This window comes from Lactuca sativa, chromosome 7, assembly GCF_002870075.4.
Source record: "Lactuca sativa cultivar Salinas chromosome 7, Lsat_Salinas_v11, whole genome shotgun sequence".
Lineage (NCBI taxonomy): Eukaryota > Viridiplantae > Streptophyta > Magnoliopsida > Asterales > Asteraceae > Lactuca > Lactuca sativa.
This window is the reverse complement of record NC_056629.2, coordinates 15,199,608-15,219,320: the sequence shown is the minus strand read 5'-3', so window position 1 is coordinate 15,219,320 and position 19,713 is coordinate 15,199,608. Positions and strand designations below refer to the sequence as shown.

The window sequence follows — 19,713 nt, the reverse complement described above, 5'->3', positions numbered from 1 at the left end:
TTCTGCAGTTCTTGATGGGAAAGCAGCGAGGGCTCTGTCGCAGAAGACAAATTCAAGGTAAAATTGCCCACAAACGGATTAAACATCAAAGAAATCATGGAAAAAAGGGATGATGGATGGAATTAGTGCGTTGTCGGATTGCTTGCTTCTTGAAATCCTCTCTCGATTGCCCTCCACAAAAGACGCCATTAGAACAGGCACGCTCTCCAAGCGATGGGAACATCTTTGGACTTGGGTACCTACTCTGATCTTTTCAACTACAAATCGTCCCCCGACTCAACGTCTTCAAAACTCCAAGTCAAGGGTCGAATTCGCATTATTGGTGGACAAAACCATAACTCAATGTCACCAAATAAAGCTCAAGAAATTTAAAGTGCATACCTATTATGATACCCGAATTGAATCGCAGTTTAACAATTGGATTCGTTATGTTATAAGTTGTAAAGTTAAAGAGCAAGAGCTTAACCTGGAGTTTTGGGGAAGGGAAACTGAGTTTCTGTTAAATGAATTTATATTCATCAATTCACGTTTTACTTATCTAAGACTAACAAGATGCAAGTTGAATCCAAGTGGGGCGATTAGTTGGGAAAATCTTAGGAGTTTGTGTATTTCCGGGGTGAATGTAGATGAAGACTTGATTGTAAATATAGTATCCGTGAGTCCTCTATTGGAAACTTTGGTGTTTGAATATTGCAGGTGGCTCAATATTACTTCAGAATCTGAATCTGAAGCCGGTGATATCATCAGAAAATGTGTTCCTACTAGTTTATCACTAACTCAATGTCGCCAATTGAAGCTGCTAAAGAAATTCAAATTGTACGCCGATTATGATATTCAATTTCAATCGCAGCTCAACAATTTGATTCTCTATGCTATAAGATGTAATAATAATAATAATATTAAAAAGTGAAAGAAAAATGAAAAATAAATTCATTAAGAGTATAATAATCTTTTTAGTTTGGACAGAGACCAAAACTGCAAGCAAACTAGCTTAAAATGACTATCAATCCAAAAAAATCAGGGTTTGGACTAAAACCCCCAAAAAATACATGTCACAGGAACATTTTTGCAATTTTGTCTACTTAAAATATAATAAACAAGCTAATAAATTAGTTTCAAAATATAAACAGCCCTTATAAATTAGTTTATGCATAATTTACTTCAAAATGACATGATTTGTTTTAACCCATCAAGCCGTCATAAGTATTTACGTTTTTGTTATGATTTTCAAAGATTTCTCTAATTAACTAATTTTTCTTATGATTTTTATAAATTTATTCTTTTATTTTAGTAGACTGAATAGTATATTTTCCAAGTTGAAGAGAGTAAAGCAAAACTTTCGTATGTATCGTATAAATATACGAAAATTGGGTTTTCCGCGGTTCTTCATGGGGAAAAGAAACGAAGCTCTGTTGCAGATGTCGGAAGAAGTACAAAATCAACCTAAAATTGCCGACAAACGGACTAAACTTCAAGAAATCATGGAGAAGGAGGATGATGATAGAGTCAGTGAGTTGCCTGATTGTTTGCTTATTGAAATCCTCTCTCGATTACCCTCAACAAAATACGCCATTAGAACAGGTACGCTCTCCAAGCGATGGGAACATCTTTGGACTTGGGTACCTACTCTGATGTTTTGTCTTCCCCCACCTCAACGTCTCAAAAACCCTAATTCAAGGGACGAATTCGCATTATTGGTGGACAAAACCCTAACTCAATGTCGCCAATTGAAGCTCAAGAAATTCGAAGTGCATATCCTTAATGATATCCGATTTGAATCACTGTTTAACAATTGGATTCGTTATGCTATAAGTTGTAACGTTGAAGAGCTTAACTTGAACATTTGGAGGATGAAAGATGAGCCTGAGTTTCTGTTAGATCAATTTGTATTCATGAATTCATGTTTTACTGATCTGAGACTAAGAGGATGCAAGTTGAATCCAACTGGGGCGATTAGTTGGGAAAATCTTAGGAGTTTGTGTATTTCCAGGGTGAATGTAGATGAAGAGTTGGTTGTAAATATAGTATCAGGGAGTCCTCTATTGGAAACTTTGGTGTTGGAAATGTGCCGGTGGCCATATATTACTTCATCTGAATTTGGTTCTGAAGCGGATGATATCATCGGAATCAGTGGTCCTACTAGTTTATCACTAACTCAATGTCGCCAATTGAAGCAGTTGAAAAAATTCAAAGTGTCTACCAATTATGGTATTCAATTTCAACCGCAGCTCAACAATTGTATTCTCTATGCTATAAGATGTAATGTTAAAGAGCTTCACTTGAGGTTTTGTAATAACATATATGATGATGAGTTTATGTTGGATCAGATTGTTTTCACCAGTTCATGTTTTACTGAGCTGAGTGTAGGTGGGTTCATGCTTAATCCAGTAGGGGCGATTAGTTGGAAAAGTCTTAGGAGTTTGTGTATATCCGAGTATCAGAGTTTAGATGAAGATCTGATTGAAAACATATTATCTGGGACTCCTGTACTGGAAACTTTGGAATTGAACCGTTGCTATGGTTATAGGCTGCTCAGTATTACTTCAAAGAGTGTTAAAAACTTGGTGATATTTGGATATGAGGTTCCTTATGGTGAATCTGAAGCCAATATTATTGAAATCAATGCTCCTAATATTTTATCACTAACAATGGGAGGTTTGAATTTTTTGTGTAAGCCTTTGTTGCTGAATGTGTCTTCTTTAGTCAAAGCTCACTTAGATTATTCTTGTACAAAGCCCGAGCATCTCCAGACACCACCTAATGAAGTGGAAGAAGAGGTGCTTAAAAGATGTATAATGAATCTTCGCCATGTCAAGGAGCTTCAACTTGGGCTTTTATGTTCTAAGGTAAAAAAAAAAAAAAAAAAAAAATGCTCTTCCATTTTTTTTTTTTGGATCAACCAATGAATGCTCCTAATATTTTTTTTGTCACTTTTGTTGTTGTCTTGTTTTTCTTTGGTTGGTAGGTTCTTTTTTGTTTGGAGGCTAAAGGTTTCGTTTCTCCATCAAATGTGAAAGCTTACCAGATTCTATGACCATAGCCATAACTATTTCCATCTCCTTTTCTGATCTATTTTATAAAGTAGAGTAGACTTCTTTTAATTAGGTTGTGGATCATTTCTTATCAATTGCTGTTTCATGCTATGGTGAATTATTATTATTATTAGCTGTTACTCCAAAGCATCTATAGTACTAGTTTAGTAATATATCTCTCTCTTCTTCTATGAATTATGGCATTTTTCTTGTGCAAAATTTCTTGGTATGCTTTTGTTTCGAGTGACCAACATATAAGTGGTGTCAGGTGTGGTTTGGTTGTTATATACATCATACTGTTGAGTTTTGGAGTATGATTTTGTCTTAAGGTTTACCTATGCCAGTTACCAATTTATTGGCTCATTGTATTACTTTATATATTTAAAGTTAAAAAGTAGGATGCTTCTGTCAATTGGTTTCTACTTATGTTCCAAAGTAGGATATTAAACATGAAATTTACCCACGTATTTTGCTGCTTCAAACTAGGATGTTAAATCTGTTAGTTCTGATTAAGATCTTAAATCCAGAATCAAGTCAACAATGTATTTTTTTTTTGTTTCGAATCTGTTTGGTTATAATCTAATTTTTAATGCAGTCAGGTCATATCCCATTTGTACTTTTGGCAACATGTAAATCTTTCTTCTTCTTTTTTGCTTTGAAATATGGTAAATCTATTGTTTTGAAATTTGTAATGATGGATAAACTTAATCTTTGCCATTTAAAGTGCAATGTGATTATATTTTTTGACCTTTGTAATGGTTAAATTCTAACTATGTAATGTATATGGACTATTGCTTGCACATAAATGATAAACATCTCATGTAGAAGGCTTTTAGACAAATTATCATGAGGTCACTTTCAGGTGAAAAGGATTGGATTAAACACAGCAACTTAAATTTTACATTAATTATCCTCTTCAAACTTATTGAGCCAATAAATACATATTTCAAGAATTCCAAACATGTAAAACTTATGCTTTTATTTGATGATCTAGATATTGCATGTTTCTGCTATGAACTAGGGTAGAAATTACTCTTAACAAACAAAATCACGCAGAAAACAGAATCCAAATTTCATAAGGAAATCAAAGGGATTACATATGCTAGTTTTTGAGAGCTAGCTCTCTCCCAAAAGACACCAATCGCCAAAAAGATACCAAAACTTCATGCATCCCCCACTATCTATAAGTCAGACGTAACAGAATTCCCAAATTGCCCCTCCAATAACAGGGTGCTCTTACTTGCTGGTAATGACCTTCTTGCCCCTTCTAGAATATGTAAAAAGGTGAGTGGTGGTGTAGCAGTTTCTTCCTGGAGCATGGAAATGAATGGGAGGAAATGGTCTTTATTTGGGATGGTGATGGGGTAATTAGATTTCTATATCGCGTTTATTGTTGATGGATTTGAATATATACTTCATTTTCCACTACTACTATGAAATCTTTGTTTCTTTCATTTTCTGTTTTAAAAAATAGTGTTGGGAGATGTATTCAATTTTGGGATAAATGCATGCATACCACATAGCAACATAGTTTAGGCCAATTTCTTATTGTTTGTTTGTATGTAATACTAATTGGTGCATACACTATTATAGACAGTGGATCTCTAAAAGGATACGTCTTTCTTAATGTATGATTCATAAAATTTGCTAAATTATTTTCAAGACCAGATTACACCTTCATCTTCATCTTGTCTTAAAACAATTTTAAGGCCTATCTACACCTTCTTGTTGCTTTCAAAGTTGTAAGATGTTGCTTTTCTTTTTTATTTAGACTGTGCCAATGTTAGACATACTAGCTAAAAAACTAGTTTTTGTCGGATAAATAAACTAACTAACTAATAGAATAGCGATTGGTATAATAGTTGATAAACTAGATGAAAAATATAAAATAACCAAAAGATATTTATTTTTAGCATGAAAATAAACACTATATTGCAATAAACTCAAAATATAAACAAGCTTATAAATCACCATCAATCATAACATTTTCAAAGTTTTCTTCAATTAACTATTTTTTCTTTATTTTTTAGCCCACATATGTATTTTTTATGTTTCTAAAAGCCCATAAAGATTATATCACAACGTCTTTTATATTATTTGATATTTCTTTGAACCAAACGCACTTGCAAGCAACTAATATCATTTCTCAACATTCCCGTTTCAACTTACTACAACAAAAGAGGTATAAATATGATATCAAATGAAATTCATCCCCCCACAAAAATCTTCCAAATAGCCATTAACAATGGCATATTATTATTTAATCCAAAAGGATCACAAAACAAAGTAGACCCATTAGGCAATCACTCACCTTACTCTAACCAGTAAGAGCAAAGTTAAGAGCACTATGAACATCCACCCCAATTTGGGCTTCAGCTTTCTCCAAGTCAGTTGTGGCTGAACTCAGTTTCTGAGTGAACTCGTTTAGCCCTTTTTGTACCTGGGCTGGGTCAACTCGGTCAAGGGGAACAGCTTCAACAGCCAATATGTCTGCATAAGAGTTTGGGTGAATGAAAGCAAAGCCACTGCTGATGAAATATTTCTTGATTTCATTTCCTTCATGGACTGAGAGAAGACCGGGTTTTAGCTCTGCAATTGTTGGCACGTGTCCTGGTAAAATACCCATTTGCCCTGTGGTTGCTGGAACTATCACCATATCAACCTGTAACATTTCAAGGTTAAAATTGTAAAATAACTTTTAATGGATACTATTAAATATTTACACTATATACAACAATTAAATCTTGAACTAAACCAAGACATTTAACCACAATTGAACTTGCACAGCCTCATGAATAGTGAAGACACTTGACCATTACTGAGTTTGAAAACCAATTTCAAGGTGAACGTCTACAGATTGACTGGTTGAAACACAAATTGAGATTGAAACCAAATTGAGCACAAAAACAGCTACCAAGACTAATAATATATCTAGCGACTAATTAGTAACTTCATGGTGAGATGATAACATACAGAAACCCAAATCAAACAAGCTTCATTAGTGTATCAACCCATTTGAAACTTGAAATAGAGACAGAGTGCATACATCCAGATGAAAGTCACTTGAGCACCATAAGACAGCATTGTTATACAGCTTATAAATAACAGCAAGTGAAGAACCCCAAATGAATTTGGTTGATTACAATGCCAAATACTCAGACGGATTGTAAATTTGTATGGATTAATTAGAATAACCTAACCACGTTATTAAAACATAACTTCAGCCTCTTTGATTATAAATAACTAAGCAATTACATTATCAGAAAACACAAACCCTAAATAATCTAATGAAATCGATTAAGTTTATCATGCACAACGAAAACGAGTTTGCATAATTCATAAAATCAATAAAACTAACCTCCTTCTTAGAAAGTTCAGAAGCGTAAGGGAGGACGAAATTGACAGTGAGTTTAGTGGGCAAAGTGGAAGGGGTAGGAGGACGAGGATGCATATACTGGCTAGGAGTCTTTGGTGGATCTATGTTGGGAACAACCTTCTTCCAAGCCTCTACAAACGCTTCGTCTCCCGATGTGGTATCGGCCACAACCTCTGTGGCGAACGGACGGCGAGTGGTGGCGGAAGCGGCGGCGGAGTAAGTGGTGGTAGGACGAGTAAGGAGGCGAGAAGCTACTTGACGAAACATGATTTCGGGATCGCTCGGTCAGGAAGGTCGGAGATCTGGTGAAGAAGGAATCAATCGGAGTGTATCTGCGTCGTTGATTTCTTCTCCTGCCTTGGGTTTGTGTTTGTCTGTGAAATAGGGAAAATGAAGAAAGAGATTGAGAGCAGTAGCACTTGGCTATTCTTGAGAGGTCAAGGGCAAGAGGCCAATGGATTCTTTATTTTTCTTTTCTTCCTTTTTTTTCATTTTTTTTATTTAAAGAGGATGTGTGAGTTAGAAAAAAAATTGTAATGTTCTTAACATAGAAAGATAATCGTAATATACTTGCACCAAACATGTTTGATGATCAAAGATGAATAATAATTTCCTCAAAGTAAAAATAATATCATCTCCTTAATCTTGAAATTAGGTCAAGCAAACATACCAAATTGGAACTTAACATTCTATTATAGGTCATTTAGAGGTGCACAAATGCAAGATCCGATCCGATCCGATCCGGATTCGAATTCGATCCGGTTTTAATTATGTCATGAAAAATCAGATCCGGTCAAAATCCGATCCAGTTCTAACCAAAATCCGAATTCGATTCTAATCTGATTTCAAGTCGGTTTAAACCGATTTTTAGTGGGTTTTAGCGGATTTTGGGGCGGATTTGGATCCGGTTTTTAGTAAATCTGGTTTATGATCCGGTATCAAATTCGATTTTTTCCTTATGATTAGGATCCGGTTTGAATCCGGTGGATCGGATCCAATCCGATCCGGTTTGGTCAAATTCCAAAACCGGTTTTCGGATCGGATCGGTTTCAAATCGATGATCCGGTTTTGGTGTGCATCTCTAAGGTCAGTAGGTCACAAAAGGAAAGGAAGCAAAGTAAGTAGATTGATGATTTTGGGATATAATCATCCTAAAGGGAAGATAATTGTAACGCTTGCAGATTCGGGCTAGTAAATTTAGAGATAATAAGCGTAAAAAATGACTTTTTGATAGAATATTATTTAGGATATAGAATCTTAACCTAAGTTACAGTATATGCCACAAAGATTCCATACATATAAAAAACACTAAAATCCGACTTATAACGAATAAGTTAATAACCCGTTGAAGTTTCGCGATTAAACCGGCACGGCTCCGCGTATCATAAAAAGTAAATTTTTGACAAAATACTTTTTAGCCTTAGCAAATGAAACAAAAGTCGTAGTAGATGTTAAATCGAGAGCGTGCATATAGAAAATGCCCAATTCTGACTTCATTTGAAGAACTTATGATTTTTCTAAGATTCAGCGTAGCAGTGTACAACTCAGAAATTAAATTTTAGATTGACCAATTACTAGCTGACACAATCTAAACGAGAATTGAAGATCTCGTTAATAAGAGCTCAACAATATAAAGACAGTCGAACACGGACGTCGGATAACAAAGTTATGAATTTTTAACAGACTTTAACTGTATACGACTGTTAAAATATAACTTTAAAAATAAAGTCAAAATTAGTCGACAGAGTCTAAACGAATGTTATAGATCTCGTGTTATTTACATGTAGATCTAAAGAACGTAAAAAACAGAGCTCGTATGCGAAAGTTATGGATTTCACAAGATAATTAGTTTTCGGATTAACAAGAGGACAACACGTGTCGCGATCTGGCACACACCTTCCTCCCCAAGGCTTGTGATATGATGCTGACACATGTCCCCCAGTATGCCCTATGAATTTGATCACACCCTGCATACTAGATGTGACATCCCCAACTTCACGGCCAAAAAAAAAAAAAAACATTTGTTTATACTTTATTTAAAAATCAGAGTATCATTTTGAAGAATAATGTTGCAGAATTTGTTCCTAAAAATATGATAAAGATATTATCAAAGCATTTCTGAAGAAATGTCTTTTAATTATATTAAAAACTTTGGGATGTCATTGTTAATATAATGCATAAGCATAAACAGAAATAGTGCAGACCTTACAACCATCTATTATTCTAATGGCCTATAATTCGTAGATCTCTCATCAGATCATCACTCCTGTGCTCTCTTTCCACTACCTGAAATACAAAAAACTAAGTGGGTTAGGCTTAGGAGAGTGGCGATCACATAGGGTTTTCAACCCATAATAATTAAGTTCATTAGTTTCATCAAATCATTCAACCCGATTACTCATTCTCGTTATCCTCATTTTCTATCCCTAAAGAATCTAAAGTAAGCGACCTAGCCTAAGGATTTTCATCGGGATCGTCAATATTGCTTAGGGGATACCTCAGCAATATATGTCAGTAAGGCAACCATGAGGGGGATGGAGTACACCTGGTGAACACGTAGTTCATTCAAAAACACCTACAGGTTGCGAGCCTACCAACGTTCCACTGGACTGTCTAGAATAGTTTGTGGTCGTCATTTATACTCTACAAGATGACTGCATCAGCTTAAACATCAAGGTCTCTCATCATTTATTTCATCATCTATATTATCTACCCATCTTTACCCATCATAAATATAGGTATAAAATACATATACAGTTTAAATCAAGTAAAACATATATAAATTGTTCATCCAATATATATATATCAAGAACACAGATAATATGCAGACATAGCACGTAATTTATATTAAATATTTCATATCTATGTGTAAGATGAAATTAACTATGCACACACTTGCTAAAGTGATAACTCGAAATTCGGGCAGCACTTCGCTTCTAATAATTGTCATTTCCTTCCACGAAACCTAATATTATCATCAATAAATTTTAGTCTAATATTTATTATGACTAATTATTAGTCTAGATTTATCATTAACTCAAATTCTACTTTCATGATCTATTAAGTAAGTAATAATCAGGTAGGATCATATCGGAAGTAGGGTTTGTTTGGTATACGAAATATACTTTTTGGAAAGCCCACTTTAAAACACTCACTAAATCACAGACTAGACATCATCCCTGTAAGTAGATCAATCAGTATAACGACTTTGAATCAATGACAAATTTTGTTTATAGGTTCATAATAACGATAATGAACTTAAACATAAGTTATACTTAAAGTAGGGTAACAATAACTCACTTACAAGGGGGTTTAGCGAGGAGTCGGTCTCTGCGCGGGCAGAATTTATGAGACGGAATCTCTTTTTCTCGGAGCCTTTTGGTGCTCCGGGACTCACCTCTAACACTTAGGAAGTGCTAAGGAAAGGAGAAGAGGGTTTGGGGGTATTTGGGAGAGAAGTTGAGAAAAGATGTGAAAAAAATGAGGAAAAACGACTCTATTTATAGATTGCTAGCACCGAGTACATTGAGCGTACTCAAGAATTAGTGAATTACGCTGAGCGTAATGGGTTTTTAAGGGTTATGCTGAGCGTACTCAAAATTACGCTGGGCTTAATGTGTCACGTGTTGCGATCTCATACAAAGGCGTAAGGAAGAAGGTTCGGCCCAGATTGCGCCACATGTCACTCGTTGGTTACTCTAAAAAACTAATTATCTTTTAAAATCTGTAACTTTCGCATATAAGTTCCGTTTTTAACATTTTTTTATATCCACCCGTACGCAACGACGGAATCTACAACTTTATTTTAGATTCTGTCGGCTAATTTTGACTTTATTTTTAAATTTATATTTTAACAGTGTTAGATAATTAAAGTCTATTAAAAATTCATAACTTTGTTATCTGACGTCCGTTTTCGACCGTCTTTATATCTTTGAGCTCTTATTAACGAGATATTCAATTCTTGTTTAGGTTGTGTCGGCTAAAAATCGATCGATCTTAAATTCGATTTTCGGGCTGCATACGGTTATGCAAAATCTTAGAAAACTCAGAACTTCCTCTAACGAAGTCAGATCTGGACGTTCTCTATATGAGCTCTCTTAGTTTAACGTCTACTACGAATTTCGTTTAAATATCTAAGGTGTTGTTTGTTATTTTAAAAAAACCTCTTTTTGCTGCGTGACGCAGCACACACGCAACACTTTCCCTCTCGCAACAGTTTGTTTTTTGGAAGACTTCAAACTACAAAAACTCTGCGCGTGTGCTGCGTGGCGCAACACTTGACTTGTCTCTTCAAATCTCTTTAGCTTTCATTTTTTTTCCAAGTGTTTTTTTAGAATTTTGGTATAACTTTTTTTTTTCTTTTTAACTTTTATTTTTATAAAAGAAAACTTTGATTTTTTAAACTTTTATTTACGGATTTGATACAATTTCTTTTTATAGTTTCCACAAAAATTTTTACCTTGATATTTTTACAAAAAAAAAAAAAAACCCTTTGAGTTTTAATTTTTTTACCATTTCTGTTAATAATATTTTCAGTTTTAGTTGCATCTTTTTTAACGTATGTAATTTTTTACGAATTTTGTAGACATTGTCTGCAATACTTAATTTTTTTATTATTTTCTTTTTTTATGTTTTTTCCAATTAGTTTTTCTAGAATAAAACTGTTAGCTTGTTTTATATTTTTTTTAAGTTTTTTTTTTTGAAAAAGTTTTATATTTTTGTTTTTTTACATATTCTTTTTAGTATTCTTTCAATGTTTTAAGACTATAATTATTAAAATTTCGGTGTTGAGAACTATATTCAGTTTAAAAATTAGTTTACTTAAATTTCAGTTTACAGCAGCAGTCTGCAGATATTAAAAAACAAACATGCTTCTTATTATAGACTGTCGTTTGTTCCACCTCTTATGCTACAGAGGATTACAGAGGTGGTCCGCAGACTTCATGAATTTTCTCTTCGAAAAAACAAACAGCACCTAAGGCTAAAAAGTGTTTTATCAAGAATTCACTTTTTACGATACGCGGCGTTGTGCTGGTTTAATCGCGAAACTTCGACGAGTCATAACTTATTTGTTATAAGTCAGATTTCAGCGTTCTTTATATCTCTGGAATCCTTGTTACGACTACTTCATATTTCTTCAAAGATATTGGGTCAAATACTCATTTTATTTTTTACGCATATTTTATTCTTAATTTTTTATATCGCTATAAGCAAGTATAATGCACATAAAATCACATAAATTACATAATACTCAAATAATTCTTCTTCATTACATCAAAATAAGTTATAATTGTTGACCTAACTATTACATAATAATATTAATGCTTAGTCAGAAACGCGGACGTTACACTATACCACTTCCAGTCTATAAATAGAACTTGATTTTAACTATTTTCTTCACACCTTTCAATTAAAACTCTTCCAAAACCCTCTCAAGGTCCCAAGACCTTTCTCTAGCACTTCTTAGGTGCTAGTAGCGAAGCTCTGGAGTGCCAGAAAGCCCCGAGAAATAGAGCTTTCAGTTTAGAAGTTCTACCCGCTCAGAGTCCGGTTTTTCGCTAAACCACTTGTAAGTTGAGTTATGCTTATCGTGCTTTAAGTATAACATATGTTTAAGTTCATTATCGTTATTATGAACCTATAAACAAGATTTATCAGTGATTCCAAGTTATTATACTGATTGATCTACTTACGAGGATGATGCCTAGGCTAGATTTAGTGAGGTGTTTAAAGTGAGATTTCAAAACAATATACTTTGTATAACAAACTGACCTACCTCCGATATGATCCTACCCGGTTGTCGTTTATCAGCTATAGATCAATAGACTTTGAATTAATGATGAATCTAAGCAAATAATTAGTCACAATAAAAATTAGATTAAGACTCAATGATAATAATACTAGGTTACGTCGAAGGAAAAGACAGTTGCTAGGAGTGAAGCGTTGTCCGAGTTTCGAGTCATCGCTTTAACAAGTGAGTGCATAGTCTCTTTTATGAACATGATTTTAATTATTAATTATAGTATTGTATATTTTTTAAAGAGTTATGTGTGAGATATTTTCTATTGTCTGGAATACGTGTTAAGAACATATATGATAATATATGATGATTTAGGACTTACAAAATATACCTAAATTAATTAAGATAAATATTGGGTAGTATCTCCTTAAGAGTACGTGTGAGATATACATGGAGGGTAGAACTCTAACATTTGTCTTTGATCCCTGAGCATGGATTAGACATATTTATTCGTCCTTAGTCTAAGAGTATGAATTAGGCATAGTCATTTGTCAATAATCCGAAAGCATGGATTAGACATAGTCATTTCCTTAGTCCAAGAGTATGGAGCAGGCATAGTAATTTGTCATTGATCTGAGAGCATGGATTAGACATAGTCATTTATACCTAATCCGGGAGTATGGATTAGGTAAAACCGTTCATTTTAAATTCGAAAGTATGGATCGTGTCGTTGTGAGGATCGATGAGGTAGGGTAAATTGCTTATATGAGGTGAAATTGTATCTTACGAGTTATAAAATATATACATGTTATAACATTGTGGAATTTAAATCCCTATGTACTCACCGGGTTTCCCAACCTGACCCACTCAGTTTATTGTATCACAGGCAACGATATAAAAAGATACATTCTACCGAGAGATTCAATGAGTATTAGACCACTAGTTTAATTACGGTAAGGCGTGTAATATTTCGTTATGCTTATGTTTCTGTATTGACGACGACATCCCAATGTTTTAATATAAATAAAATACATATCTTCGGAAATGCTTTGATAATAACATTATCATGTTTTTGGAAACAAATTTCGCAATATTATGCTTCAAAGAGGATACTCTGATTTTAAATAATCTTACATACTTATAAAGCTTGCATTTTCCCTTGATTGTCATGCATTTGAAACCCCCCCACAATAATTTGCTAAAACCTCATGCATTTGAAACCCAAACCTTTTCACCTTCTTAATAATTAATCACACATAATCAATGGTAATTCATATGAGATAATAATTTGCTAAAACCTCATGCATTTGTATGGTACTAAAACATGTTTGAGTTTTTGGGTTTTAGACTTTAGTAAATGGGTAATCCGTTTGATACGTTGGATTTGAAGCTATCTTATTCGAATTACCCAAAACAAGAGATAAATTAATAATATATGCTCATGCATGTTTTGTACAAGCCCCGATCAAAATACAATATATCATGATCATACAATTAAGTGTCTTTTATTCCATTTTTTGCTTTATAACAAAAGTTTGTTTATGAGGCGAAGAAAGAAAACTTGAAGATGAATATTTAGGTTGGATGTTTATATAAGATTTGTTTTAATTATATAATATAGATATAAATACACAAATGTGTGTCAAATACAACCCATCACAAATTTAATGTTATAAACTACAATATAACTCAAAGTGGTTTTCAAAATATAATGTTTATACTATAATATAATATATTAGAAGAACACCATATACCATATAGTAGACGAATCTCACATGTTGTGCAGAAATTTAGTTGCATAGATAATATATTATAATTATATTTCATTTAAAATATGTTAGGGTCATTTGGTTATTACATTGTTGTATTAGACACTATAGTCTCATATATTTTGAATGACTCTTACAAAAATGATGTCTGTAATTTGACTATAATGTAATATCTTATGATGTTTATTGAATGATATTATCTTCGATTGAGCACTTTTTAATTGGAATCAACTTTATTATAGTTAAAAATTTTGGCTCCGTTTTTTCTTTTCACTAGTTCTAGAATATAATTTTTTATATTAACTTAAAATATGTCACTATCTTAAAATAGATTGAGAATGAGATTTTTTATATTTACTTAAAATACGGCACCATTTTCTATTCAATAGTAAAACTAATAAAAGTCGTTAAATATGTATTTTTATGAGGTTCAACATAAATAGATGACCACATATGAGAATCCATATCTAATCAATCATCAACTAATTACATTAGATACTAATGTGTATATAAAAATTACATTTAAAATTTTAAACTAATAGTAAAAAGTTTTCATTATTTATTATGATAAAAAATTTGTAAATCAAAAAATATATATGCTATTTAATCGCATACAAGTTTTATGTATGGTTTATTCACAATACATTAAACCATATTAAACTACATAATTATCCCACTGCGTTCGCCTAGTGATAAATAAATCGGTCTTTCTTTGCCATAAAATTTGGGATGTCACAGTTCAACAAAATGGTTTTATCTCCACCTCCTTGCGAGATCCATTGTGAAACTCCAGCAGAAAGGTGATCAGATAACCTCATACGCAAATGATATCCTTCTAGTTCCAACATTAAATCAAATAATCTTTCAATACTAATGATAAGTTTAAAATTTATCTTTCATAAACAAAACACAATCAATTACCAGCTACTAGCTACAAGCTCTCTAATTTTGCCTAATAAGCCCAAACTTTACCCTCATGCATGTGTATCCAAAAAGTGAAAAAGCAAATTTGCTCCAAATTTTATTTTTTTGGTTTTGGACTGTAATGTTACATTTCACAACCACATGGGTGGAAGTGAAAGGCACCAAAATATTCTTGTTACCACCATCATACGAAACTCATCTCTTGTCTTCATTTTCCACCAGACGACTTTTTGTCCTCGTCGTAATCTCTTTTTCACTTGCTCCATTATCATCACCATCTTCGTCCCCAGACTCCAATTCAAATCTCTGTTTTCAATTTACACCTGGAATGGGTTCCGGCAGCAGTCGATTAGGGTCGGATCGCTCTTCAAACCCCTCGAGATTGAATCGAACAAAGCGGAAGCTCTCTTCTATTCTACTATGTGGTCACACACGCAACTCCAATTCTCCTTCGTCTGCCTTAGAGGTATGTTATTTATATAACAACCAGACTTTTTATACTTTTTTTCTGTAATTGATCATCGTCGTCGTCATGGTCACTGTTACTCATCCAGAACCCTAATAATTCTGTGGTATATGGTTTATCAAATCCTTGGATGGTCGTTTATAATTTGATGTTGTGTGTTCAATTGATGTTCGTTGTGATCGTCTTTGAGCCTCGTTTTGGGGTTTATATTATTTTGATTGCGATAATTTTCTCGATAATCAATTGTCTCCATCACTGGTTCTAAGCGGTGCTTTCGGCCAATTATGATTCTCAGCAACAAGAGATTTGGTAAAAGTGATAATGATTATGTGAGTGCTGAGGTCAAACTAATCAGAAGCATGCAAGCAGTGAACTAGTATTAAAAGATATAGGACCTGAATTATAATGATCAGACTAGCAACAATGAAAATAATTATTCTTAGTTTTAGTTTTAATCTCTTCTTGTCTTGTGTTGTGTGATTGTTCTGTTAGATTGCCACCCGAGTCAAAATAAGGTTGCCAGCATCATTTCACATGCTGATATATCTTCTGTCTTCATATTCTGCTACCACATCTTTAATTTGAGGTGTCAGTTAAACGCCAAATGTGTCATTTCATTATCACCCACTTCAGCAGCATAAGGGTATGCTTCTAACTTCTTTTTGCCAAAAGCAGTTGTGGTAAGATCCCTTGGGCCCCGTTTGTTACACAGGACAAAACATGTATTGGACTGGGACTGAAAGTCTGAAACTAATGTTTAATTGGACAAAATTTGCAATTCTTTGAATGCCCTTTTCATCCTCTCATTATGGAAAATAGCCCAATACAGTCCAGTCATGTCCCATGTAACAAACACACCCTTGATGGAATACTTTGACTAATCTTTTGTATACATTAATGGAATAGTTTGACTAATCTTCTGTCTGAATGTTTGATTGCTTTTGACATTGTATTCCATTCCACCACTTGCAGTTGGAATCACCAACAAGCTCTATAGAAAACCTTCCTCCTGCTAGCATCGAATCTATAACCTCTGCAGGTGTCCCCTCTTCATTCTTTGATTCCGAACCCGTGTGCACAAGTTCCAAAACTTCGGAATCAGAACCCGAAAGTTGCAGTAGCAGTGCAAAGAACATTGCTATAAGTCCCATAAGTAGTAGCGAGGATAAAGCAAGTACATCTTATGCTGGTCAACCAAGTCAAGAACCAGTCTCAGGAAATCACGGGTCGGAATCGGAATCAACTTTACCTATCGACGAAGGTGCACCCATGAATGTCAATCCAATCACCGTCTCCACCGAAGAAAATCTTGATTCTGATTCCGGCCGGAATCAGAACGATATAGTTAGGAATTCCGATTCCAATACTCGGGCGCTGTTGGTTCTGTCAGATTCTTTTCTGAGTCTTCGGATATTTGGGAGTGGAATTACGGATTCCGGTTCCGGAGTTTTGCCGTCTGATGTGGAACCGGATGTGATAAGCGGTCGTATACTTCTTATGGACACTGGAAATGTTCTTTCCAGTGGTGTTTCTGAAATTAGTAGCCGTGAAGGAAGAAGGAACAGTGGAAGGCTTTTTGGTGACACGTCAGCGAGACGTGGTTCTAGAAGGGACAGTGGTTTTCCAGCAATATTTTTCACAGCTGGACTTGATGATGATCGATGGCTTCTTGATATTAGTGGTCGTGAAAATGGTTATTTAACAAGTCATGGTAGAAATGAAGAGCGCAGGCGTTTTAGATCTCAGGTAAATGCACTTCTTTACTTTTCTTTTTTTATACAAGAAATAGCAACGTGCCTTCATTTATTTGTGTATTATATCATATGATTATAATCTTTTTGTAGCATTGTGCTTTTGATATTTTTTTCTTATTGAGGCATTGTACTACGAAAATTCTACCCTGTAATAGCATTATACTTCGATTTTTTTTTTAAAATCTTGTTAGGACATTTTGCTTTAAAATATTTTTCCAATTATAGCAGGGAAAATCGTTTTGTATCTTAACGACATTGTTGTAGTTGGGTAGAACTTTCAAAGTACATTGCCGTAATAGAAAAAAAATATGAGAATAGGATGCTATAATTAACACATCAATGGAAGTACATTGCTATTTCTTGCATTTACCCTTTTATGTTATCGTAAAATAAATGCAACATTTACCTTTTGGGTAAGGAGTCCAAATTCGCTTATTTATCTATTAGTGCACAAGATTCATCTATTACTTTTCATTGTTGAAGGACAATTGAAATATTTAACTTACTTTTCAAGACTAACATATTAGCCAAGTTGAATGTTGCAATAAATAACAACATACTTTCATTTATTTGCATATCATTGCATTCAATAACGTTGTAATATCTTTTCTTCTTCTTCTTCTTCTTATGATTATAAATCTACCAAGTTATGGCATTGTATTTCAAAAAAAGTTCTTATTAGAATATTATATTTTGAAAAATCTATTCAATTGTAGTAATGATATAATATATTAAAATTATATTATAATGACATTGCTATAATTGGGAATGTTTTGTAATGGCTGTAAAAGGAAAAATTGAAGTAGGATGCTATATTAAACAATTCAGCAGAAGTACAATGCTATCTCTTGCATTTACCTTTTTAGGTTATCCTAGATTAATGCAACACTTACGGTGCGTTTGGTTGTGGAAAATTTTCCAGTTTTCTAGGAAAATTTTCCAAGAAAAATGGAAATTTTGAAAACGCGTTTGGTTCGTTCACTTTTCCAAAGTTTTCTAAGAAAATGAAAATTTTCAGTTTTCCAAATTGTATGTAAGTTAGAAAAGCGAATTCTACAGTTTTCCAAAGTTTTCCAAATTTCTAAGGCGGAAAATGAAAACTCCACCGCTTCCAACCAAACGCGTTTTCTAAAATTTTCATTGCAAACTAAAAATGAAAACTCAACTCTCTTTTCTGAAAATATTTTCTTAGAAAATGAAAACAGTTTTCCACAACCAAACGGCACCTTACTTTTTAGGTTAGGTTTTACTTTCAATTTACTTATTTATCTATTAGTGCACAAGATTCGTCCATTTTAGATTGCTTTGCTTGTCCAATACTTCATAATTCATGTAGTTTGCTCTTGAAGAACGAAATCTCCTCAAAAAAAAATTCATTACTCCAAAAGTAGAATAGTCAATTTAGAGTAAAATGTCAAAATTTGGTAACTAGTCAAAATCATGAAAACCCAAACACCACTTCTCACCTCTCTCTCTCTCTCTCTCTCTCTCTCTCTCTCTCTCTCCACCTTTTTCCAACAACCACAAAAGGAAATCAACACAAATTTGTAATTAAACATTTGAAAATACACATCGATTTCTGATTTCCATAACAAAAGGCAAGTTTCTCTCTCATTTAAACCCAAATATTCATCCAACACCACAAATCATAAAATAGCAAACTTATGATTATATGTGTATATATATTTTGTAGATGTCAGAAAGAGGGTTAGGTGGTGTTGATGAGAGAGAAAACCGAACCAGATTTTGTGCATCTGGGCTACACCGTGATGGGACATGCTCATGTGGCGGTTCATCTTTCTTGGGTGAAGAAACCGGTTCATTTGGAAGTATATCACGCGTTGTTTTGCTTGCTCAAGCTTTATCTGAGGTATTTAAACATTTTATTTATTTACTATTAATAATTATATTTTGAAATTTGAGTTGCCAATATTTTTGTTTTCTTTTTTTATTAGGTATTGGATGAAATCCACCGACAGCCTCTATCACTTTCAATGCCAATGCTCTCTCTACCTGCACCTGAGTCTGTTGTAGATTCGTTTCTCCTTAAAAGTCACAAAAAGATTGATGCATCGGAAACCGGCCCAAATTATGTTCAACAGTAAGTCCTTTACTTTGTTGTTTCTATTACTATTACTGTTACTGATACTGATAACGAAAACTATGTTGGACAGATGCTACATTTGCTTGGTTGATTATGAGGAAGGAGATGAAATAAGGGTTCTTCCGTGTCGTCATGAATATCATGCCCCGTGTGTCGATAAATGGCTTAAAGAAGTTAACGGGTATTTCTCTTTACCATGAATATATTGTGTGTTTTTTTTTTTGTACTTAATACAGAAAAAACGCCATAAGTCAGAACCTGACTTAATTTATTATTATTTTTTCAGTGTGTGTCCGGTATGTAGGTGCAATGTTTGTGACACACCTGCAGCTGCTGCTGAGGGTCAGGTGTCAAACTCAGAACTCGCAGCTTGATCATGCAGCAAATTGTATTTATATATATAAAATATAAATGTCAACACACACAAAAACATAGTATGTAAATATTTATAGATAGATACCTCTTGTTGTAACCGAATGTCTTTACTTTATGATCTAGCTCCTTTATCAAACATTAACTTTCTGTTTTTAGTAGTTATAAGTTACCAG

General features: G+C 33.7%; 3 protein-coding genes across 4 annotated transcripts; 2 read left to right on the top strand and 1 right to left on the bottom strand.

The window, feature by feature from the left end:
• The first annotated feature begins 1,329 nt into the window (after positions 1-1,329).
• Positions 1,330-3,272, top strand: LOC111905977 (uncharacterized). The gene is made up of 2 exons (XM_023901710.3): positions 1,330-2,846; positions 2,966-3,272. Exons 1-2 carry the CDS (start codon positions 1,344-1,346, stop codon positions 3,032-3,034), a joined length of 1,572 nt encoding a protein of 523 aa, XP_023757478.1. The 5' UTR covers positions 1,330-1,343; the 3' UTR covers positions 3,035-3,272.
• Positions 3,273-5,103: 1,831 nt separating this feature from the next.
• On the bottom strand, positions 5,104-6,860 carry LOC111905978 (ATP synthase subunit delta', mitochondrial). Its single transcript, XM_023901712.3, has 2 exons — positions 6,391-6,860; positions 5,104-5,694 (listed from the first exon to the last, which is right to left on the bottom strand). Exons 1-2 carry the CDS (start codon positions 6,673-6,675, stop codon positions 5,350-5,352), a joined length of 630 nt encoding a protein of 209 aa, XP_023757480.1. The 5' UTR covers positions 6,676-6,860; the 3' UTR covers positions 5,104-5,349.
• An 8,087-nt stretch (positions 6,861-14,947) lies between these two features.
• On the top strand, positions 14,948-19,682 carry LOC111905979 (uncharacterized). 2 transcript variants are annotated; one of them, XM_042896657.1, is made up of 7 exons: positions 15,167-15,307; positions 15,800-15,950; positions 16,280-17,053; positions 18,755-18,931; positions 19,017-19,162; positions 19,236-19,346; positions 19,452-19,682. In XM_042896657.1, exons 2-7 carry the CDS (start codon positions 15,912-15,914, stop codon positions 19,537-19,539), a joined length of 1,335 nt encoding a protein of 444 aa, XP_042752591.1. In that variant the 5' UTR covers positions 15,167-15,307; positions 15,800-15,911; the 3' UTR covers positions 19,540-19,682. The 2 variants fall into 2 exon arrangements, with proteins under 2 accessions (XP_023757481.1, XP_042752591.1); XM_023901713.2 differs by lacking the exon at positions 15,800-15,950 and having other exon boundaries at positions 14,948-15,307.
• Positions 19,683-19,713: the final 31 nt, after the last annotated feature.

What these genes read in the sequence shown, in the direction of transcription:
- LOC111905977 (XM_023901710.3), top strand. Translation starts at nt 1,344, where the DNA reads ATGTATCGTATAAATATACGAAAATTGGGTTTTCCGCGGTTCTTCATG. An exon ending in TTGGGCTTTTATGTTCTAAG is followed by an intron (nt 2,847 to 2,965) that starts GTAAAAAAAAAA and finishes TTTGGTTGGTAG; the next exon opens with GTTCTTTTTTGTTTGGAGGC.
- LOC111905979 (XM_023901713.2), top strand. Translation starts at nt 14,963, where the DNA reads ATGTTACATTTCACAACCACATGGGTGGAAGTGAAAGGCACCAAAATA. An exon ending in GGCCCAAATTATGTTCAACA is followed by an intron (nt 19,163 to 19,235) that starts GTAAGTCCTTTA and finishes TATGTTGGACAG; the next exon opens with ATGCTACATTTGCTTGGTTG. An exon ending in TGGCTTAAAGAAGTTAACGG is followed by an intron (nt 19,347 to 19,451) that starts GTATTTCTCTTT and finishes TTATTTTTTCAG; the next exon opens with TGTGTGTCCGGTATGTAGGT.
- LOC111905978 (XM_023901712.3), bottom strand. Translation starts at nt 6,675, where the DNA reads ATGTTTCGTCAAGTAGCTTCTCGCCTCCTTACTCGTCCTACCACCACT. An exon ending in CTGAACTTTCTAAGAAGGAG is followed by an intron (nt 5,695 to 6,390) that starts GTTAGTTTTATT and finishes GAAATGTTACAG; the next exon opens with GTTGATATGGTGATAGTTCC.